The sequence below is a fragment of the Euleptes europaea genome, chromosome 11, assembly GCF_029931775.1.
Source record: "Euleptes europaea isolate rEulEur1 chromosome 11, rEulEur1.hap1, whole genome shotgun sequence".
NCBI classification, from domain to species: domain Eukaryota; kingdom Metazoa; phylum Chordata; class Lepidosauria; order Squamata; family Sphaerodactylidae; genus Euleptes; species Euleptes europaea.
The window spans coordinates 5,780,578-5,787,936 of NC_079322.1; the positions used below are offsets into that span (position 1 = coordinate 5,780,578).

General features: G+C 45.9%; 1 protein-coding gene across 1 annotated transcript in view; it reads right to left on the reverse strand.

Annotated features, from left to right (window-relative positions):
• The window catches only part of SLC20A2 (solute carrier family 20 member 2), a 30,440-nt gene extending 23,716 nt beyond the window's left edge, over positions 1-6,724 (reverse strand). Inside the window, exon 1 of the mRNA XM_056857387.1 lies at positions 6,347-6,724. Within this exon, the coding sequence (XP_056713365.1) occupies positions 6,347-6,635 (289 nt within the window). The 5' untranslated portion in view covers positions 6,636-6,724. The remainder of the gene's footprint in view (positions 1-6,346) is intronic.
• Positions 6,725-7,359: the final 635 nt, after the last annotated feature.

Here is a 7,359-nt window from a genome sequence, read left to right on the forward strand (position 1 = left end):
TGACAGAGGCTCGTTCCGTACAAGACTGGCAAAAACACATGAATGGTAGGGGCTAGATTTGCTGCGGAAGACCACGGCGTGCTTCAGAGGGTCAGGCAGTGCCCCTGCTCACACCCCCCAGGAGGCCCAGGCATGCTTGGGAAGGGTCCGGTGTCCTTAGAAGTAACTCCGGAGGTTTGCCAAATGAATGATCACATATGATGGTGCCATGCAAGGTAAAGCTGAACAGGGCAGGTCTCCTACTCGAAAAGCAAGGAAGCCAAGTTCCTCTCTAATAGCTGACCTATTCTAAAGGCAGAGTGAGTAAGGAATTGGCATCACATACAACCCCAAAAAGCTCATCTTTCCTGATACTTCTGCCCTTAGTGGAACCCCCAACCATAAAACTGGGGCCATCAGGCTGTGTAATGTACAGCTGTTGGTAATCTATCTTTATCCTAAACTAAAGGATCCTGTCCTGGAATGCTTTTGAGCTCCGTAGTCATTCCCTTTCAATAATAATTTGTAAGCAAGGTTATGATCAATTATGCATCTCCAGAGACAATGCGGAGCTTCTGAACCATGCGGGAGTTCCTCCCCTGGAAAATGCTGCTTTGTAATTGGCTGTAGTGTATTTTTTTGAAATGCGTCACCATCCCCCACCAGCCCTGTAGCAGGATTCTTTCATTTGATCTGAACCAAGTGGCCATTTTACAGCCAAAGCAGAGAAGGGGCTCGACAACCCCTCCCCCAACCAATTTGTTTCTGGCTACCTCAATGCAGGGGTCTTGCATTCACTAACAAAAAAACCCTGTTGGATCGGCCAAGGTCTGAAACTGACCAACACTCGCTGTGAAATTGACCCAATAAGCATCCTTATAGATCATTTGTGACTATTTCAGCATTCTCTTCTGCACTCACAAACAAAAAGATGGCTTCTGAGGGGAGAAATTGGATGAGGAGGAAAGACAAGTGAGAGGGAGAAGCGAGAATGGGCATGGGGAGATAAACCCAAAGCAAGCCTATGCATAGGATTAGTCATCGAATTGGGCTCAACACAGACTTTAACCTTGCAGTAAAACAGCATCCTGAAAACATGGGACAAACCCAGAGGGAGAGCAAAGTGACTTCTCAAGGTCAGAAAAATCATGTATAAATCCAGCGAAGCCCTGAAGTAGTCCAGTGGTGAACAACAATGCAACTACCGGTGCATAAAAGGCCAGTAAAGGCACTGGAAACAACTTTCGCCACAGCACTGAAAGCGTGTAGACGAGGATTTCTGGACACTCCAGCCCCCAGCTGTAAAGCTACGCAAAGAGAGCCCTAGCGGGGTGATTTTAGCTCAAAAAATGAGGGAGGCACACCAAACTCCCAAGCCAAATCGGGGGCCCTCAGGCTTTAAAAACAACGTGTGCATTGTGTAGCTTGGCCTGAAATCTGAGTAAAAGGGAGTAGCTTTTTCGGCATTTTCCTAACACAGGCAGTCTTGTGTGATTTCCTTGTTGCTTCTGCAGCAGCAAATACAGCACAGCACGGGGGCTGGCAAGTTCCCCCGTAGCTTCTCTGACCCAGTCTCCCCCCATTCCCACAGGCTGCCAGGGCCTTCTCAGCTTTTTTTTTTTAATCAGCAATTTAATATTGTTGTAACAATCTATCAGGTTCTCTGAATTCTCATCTTTTCCTTTTTGAATAGTAAGTCTCCAGGTCCTTTTGTTGTGGAGATGTAAGGGAAAAGGCTCCAAAGCGACTTTTTAAAAAATGAAAGCTGGAAATTTAGATTGAATATTCAATTGCTGATTTAAAAACAAGAACAACAAAGCCCCACATGGTGGGGAGACAAATTGGCGGCTGAGGAGACTTGGTTGATGCGTGGGCTGGACTGGGAAAAACCAAACTACACCTACAGCTACACAGCAGCCCTTCAGGCGTTGCCATGATCTTTCCCAAAACTTCACAGCGAAGCGGGTTTGGAAAAGACTGGCAAACAGCCAGGGAATCAATTGCTGGAAGGTGCAGAAATGCACCATGGAGCGGTGGGGAAACAGGGAGAACAAACCGCCACTTCCCAACAGCACTGAAACAGGGGGAAATAAACCACATGGGAAAAGTCATAGGCTGTTACCGCACTAGGTATTCCCAGCGATGTATCAAGAGTTTGGGGGTTACCGCACTTGTATTCCCAGTGATGTATTAAGAGTTTGAAAACGTTATAAAAAATACTGTTTGCATTTTGTTTGGCCCCTTTAGCTGTGAAGACGTCTTCCAACCAGTTATAAGCCGTGGTATCCAAAAACCCTTTTAAAGCAATGTTTTTTATAACATTTTCAAACTCTTAATACATCGCTGGGAATACAAAGTGCGGTAACCCCCTTTGAAAATGTTATAAAAAACATCGCTTTAAAAGGGTTTTTGGATGCCACGGCTAAAAAATGGTTGGAAGACGTCTTCACAGCTAAAGGGGCTAAACAAAGTGTGAACAGTATTTTTTATAACAGTTTCAAACTCTTAATACATCGGTGGGAATACATAGAAAGTGCAAACAGAATTTTTTATAACATTTCCAAACTCTTGATACATCACTGGGAATACCTAGTGCGGTAACAGCCATAGCTGCACATTAAGGGTGCTTAGACTGGTGCTTTTGATGGTAGCTTCAGCACTTAAACAACAGATATAGGGCCTCTCTCTGCTAGTCTCTGCTGAGCTTGAAACTGAACTTATTGCTTTGGATTGGTTCGCCTGTAGTAATATCCGTTTGGTTTTCCTTTAAGGGTTCTTTCAGCAAAATTATCTGCTTAAATATCAACATGTCCCCAAACTTGCTATGAAATCAGATGATGTTTTACGTAATATCAATGCAGTTCCCCCATCTTGGGGCCTTAGCTGACCAGGAGGAACCAACAAATGTCCCAAGTAACCTAAAGGAGGACAGGGGAGAATTCAGCCTGTCAACTCAGAGTATGGGGGCAGGGAAGGACCCGCTCTGTGTCTGGGATCTTTAGGAGAGGGATTCAAAGAAGACAGCGAGCATCTCAGGGTCCTTGCACAATACATAGTTCAGCCACACTTGGAACATAGTATACCGCTGTGGTCACCTCATCTGCAAAGGGGTATTCTAGAGCTTGAAAGGGTACACTAACGGGCAACCAAAATATGTCGGAGAACCTTTCTTGCAAAAAAAGGTCAAATCCTTTGGGGAGGGGCTTGGTTCAAAAACATAATATAAAAATGAGGGGGGGATGGTGAAAGGTTAAAAAGTTATGCATGGTGGGGAGAGAACTTTCTGTCCCTCTCTTCTCATACAGCTAGTCCCTGGTGTCACCCACTGAAAGTCTGGCAGGAGACTCGGGACGGAAAGTCCTTCTGCACACAATGCCTACTGAATGGCATTCACTTCCCCCGCATGCTGTGACGGCCTCTGGCCTGGATTGCGTTAAAAGGAGATTAGAGCAGATCCTGGAGGAGGACTGGGGAGGGGGCACTCAGAGGAAGAGCACAAGGCTGCCCTCTCTTGCCTGGAGGAGACTGGGCCGGGCTCGGTGGGCAAATGACTCAGCTCTTGCTGAGGCTGGCTGAGAAGCAGCCAGCCCCTGAAACACACTGGCAGAGGGAGGGCTGACAGTGGATAGGGGTTCGTGGCATTTCTGAAGCCACTGAAGCAAACAGGACGGGGGCTGTTCTGATTTCGGACAGTGAAATTATGCATGGAGCATACATGAACGGGGGAGTTTAGTTGCCCAACATGGCCACGAGTGGTAGGGGCCTGAAAGAGCAGCTGAATGGAGCCAAGCGGAGTCAAGCTCCAACACAGCCAGGACTTCAGTCACAGCAGAGCTTGTTGGGCTGACTTAGGATGCAATGTGAGAGCCAGTCATATTTCTTAGGGCTAAAAAGTGTTAGGACTGAGGCCATGACATTGGACAGGGGCATTTAATCCCCCCCCCGCTACTCTCTCCGCTGAAAAACCAGGCTACCTAACTTCTTGTCAGCTGTGGGAGGAGAAACACAACAAGGGGATTGCAACAGCCAGGGGACTGCAACCAGGAGACCAGCAGAGAGGAAAATGATGCTGACAAGTGAATCAGTGAGAAGGGAAGAGTAGCAACTGAAGATAGACAGGAGAAGGTTCAGCCCCATGCCCCTCTGCACCAAGTTCAGGAGAGCAGGAAGAGGATCTACCGTGTAACACTACAGTGCATTGGGAAATACCTCCCAAGCCCAGCATAACAAAGGCAATCTGCTGCTCTTCTCCAAGTTTGGAGCTGCATGTTTGATCCACTTGGTACTTTCACTCACGTTCACACTCACACACACACCCTGTCTGTCTTGGTTGTTCCTTGGAGTTATGCATGAGTTTTCCCTCCATTTGAGATGACCTCACTGCCAGCCCTCACAAATCCCAGGACTTCCTGTCCCTTTATTAACCTGATTCTTCCCTCTCCCCTAAGCTCAGCTCACTTGAAATTCCCATGGATAAGGCAAAGCGTGGGACACAGAAGCTTGATTTCTCTCACAACAAGAAGACAGCCAATTACAAAGCAGCATGTCAAGGGGTGGGGATTCAAATACTTCCTGCTTCCTCTGAGTTCTTTCTAAGCAGAAGGCTTTTAAAAACAAGGCTTGAGTCCCCCCTTTCAAATAGTTTCATTTTTTTTTTGTTCTTAAAATGCTTTTTTATGTGGCAACTGGGTTTTGTGGGGACTTTTCTCCCATTTACAGCCAATTACAAAGCAGCATTTCAAGGGGTGGGGATTGAAATACTTCCTGATTTGAGCTTGGAGACTGCTGGTGCATAGACTCCCAACAGGAAAGTGTTGGTCCAGCAAGCAATGAACCTCAGGTAAAACTCCCATGCATAAATGACTTTGGACTTTATGCTACAAAGGTGCTTTTCTTGACATCCGCCTGATTTCAGATGCAGTCGTGGCAAGCACACTCAAGCCAGCCAAAAGCGGTGGGCTCGTCAACTTGCGTGAACACAGTGATGGTACAGTGACCGCACCATGCTGCCCAGGTGGAGGTGGAGGTGGCAGAGGAACAAGACCCCTGGCCTGGAAATAAGCTCTGCTGTCTTAGATGCTCTCCATGTCACTGTCAGGTTCCTAACTGAATGCAAGGTCCAGTCAGGCTCTTGACATAAGTTCAGGCCAAGGTCTGGCCAAAAGTCAAGTCCTTGGTTCCCAGGGTTTTGAAGCTCCTGTGTATACTTTCGTTTGTGCCACAGCTGCAGAGTGTTTTGTCTCCACTCATGAGAACCACCATCTCGCTGTTGCCTAGCAATGTTTATCTTATTCTTCTGCACTAGTGTTTTTAAGCAAGTAACCTCCTAGAGATCTCTAATGCTAACCTTGCTTGCCTGTGAGCTGTCAGTTCTTTAATTTGCCTATTAGTTCATTAGGAACTAATGTATTACTGCTTCATATCTACCTGTCTGGATGAGTTTGTTTGAGGGATACTAGAGGCAGACGCCTGAGTCTGACAGTCACCAGGCTGCAACCAAGCTTTTCTTGTTTAATTCCATCACATGCCAGAAGTTTGGCTTGAAATGGGGAAGAGAAGGGGAAGTATTAAGAAGACAATGCCACTCTGAACAGCCAACAGCAGTCTCATCCCCCTCTCAATCCTCAAACGGTTTCTGTCCTTTATAGGCAACAATCGATAAATCGCTCCTAGTCTCTGATACACCATAAGACAAGCCAAAGTCCTAAGCATCCATCCTCTGTAGCCACTCTAGGACTTTTATTTCTCCTAGACTCCACAGTATACCACAGAGTACACCCTGAAAAGCTGCTATTACCACTAGGTGAACTGATCTCTGTCATCTGGAGATCAATTGTAATTCTGGGAGAACTCCAGGCCTCTCTTGAGACTAGTAACCCTGTTCCTTCCCTCCTCAATCTTTTAACCATGGCTGGAGAAGGTGAAACTCTGGGCTCCCTCACTCAGACCCATCTTCTCATACCACAATTAAGTGCTACATTAGCGCAGATCTTAGTCACACTAACCAGCTTCAAATCACTCTCTCTTAACTAGGTTCAATACTTGTTAAGAGGAAACTGGTTGGCATCAATTACAACAGACAGTGGTACTAAAAAAAGGCAGGCAGGAGAGGAAGAGTAAATTCCCAGGGTCTGCTCCTGCCTTCATAGCTATGGTTAAGGCATCAGCATGTTACATCTGCCCTGCCCAGAACAAGAGCAGGCTTCTGCCCTACAAAGAGTGGATGCTTGAGATAACAAGCGCAGCATCACCTCATTTAGCAAAGGGGTCCCGCAAGAAGAAACAATCAAGAGTGAAACACAGGTAGCTGTCGAAAGGGGGTGAAGGGCAGCCCAGCTAGCACTTCTAAAAAACAAGGGTTACTTACCAACCATCGCGCTGACTTCTCCCGCCATTAATAAGCCTACTGTACTGTTGTAGAGGTTCACGTCAATGATACCTTTACGAATGGTTTCTCCAACTTTGGCTCCCAGCAGCACTGACCCAGTAGTTTCGAAAATGGATGCCAAAATGCAGGCCTGGCGCAAAGTAACCACCCCAGAGCCCACAGCTGTACCAAAAGAATTGGCAACATCATTTGCTCCGACAGAGAATGCCAAGATAAAAGCAATTATAAACCCTAGAATGACCATCCATAGGTATTCATCCAATGCCATTTTCCCAGGTGTGTTTCCTCTTTGTAAATATTGAACTGTACAAATTCGTAGAGCACGAAAACAGCTTTGGAAAGCCAATTCCTTGTAAACAGTGAGTTGTCTCTGGAAAGTGCTGTTTAGTGCTAGACTGCGCAGAAACTGCTAACTGTTGATTTTCAAAGTAATGTCAGTACTGCTTCTTTGGTTGGTTTCTGTCATCAATAAAATGCATTCCATATTTTGGTTCGATGGAATTATGGCTGTGATGCTTCCTCCTGCAACAGAGGGGGGGGGAAAAGCCATAAGAACACTATGAAGTGCAAACTGTTTAAATCAAATACTGGGATCAAACAGTGATATGTGGCGCTGCTAAGAGTCAGTCTGTTCTGAAAAGATTATAATGAAGCCTACTCAAAAAGCAGCGAGTTCTGCTTCATTATCCCCCTAAAAACTATATTTATAAAAGTAGAGTTAGCTTATATTTCCCTAAAACGCTTTTGTTCCGGATGGAGTTGTCAGAAAGTAGAGGGCGGCTTATCAGCCCACCCTGTGCCTAGAAGTGGGTGGAACTTCTGCCCTAGTGCTGGTAAAGAACAAAATACCCTTTTTATAATCATTACCTATGAAATGAGACTAAAGTAATTAAGAATACACACAGTACAGCCCCCCGTAATCTTTAGCATCCTAAGTGTAGCTGACATTATTTGATTCAGTTGCATAGGAATCAATCCATTACTACAGTGGT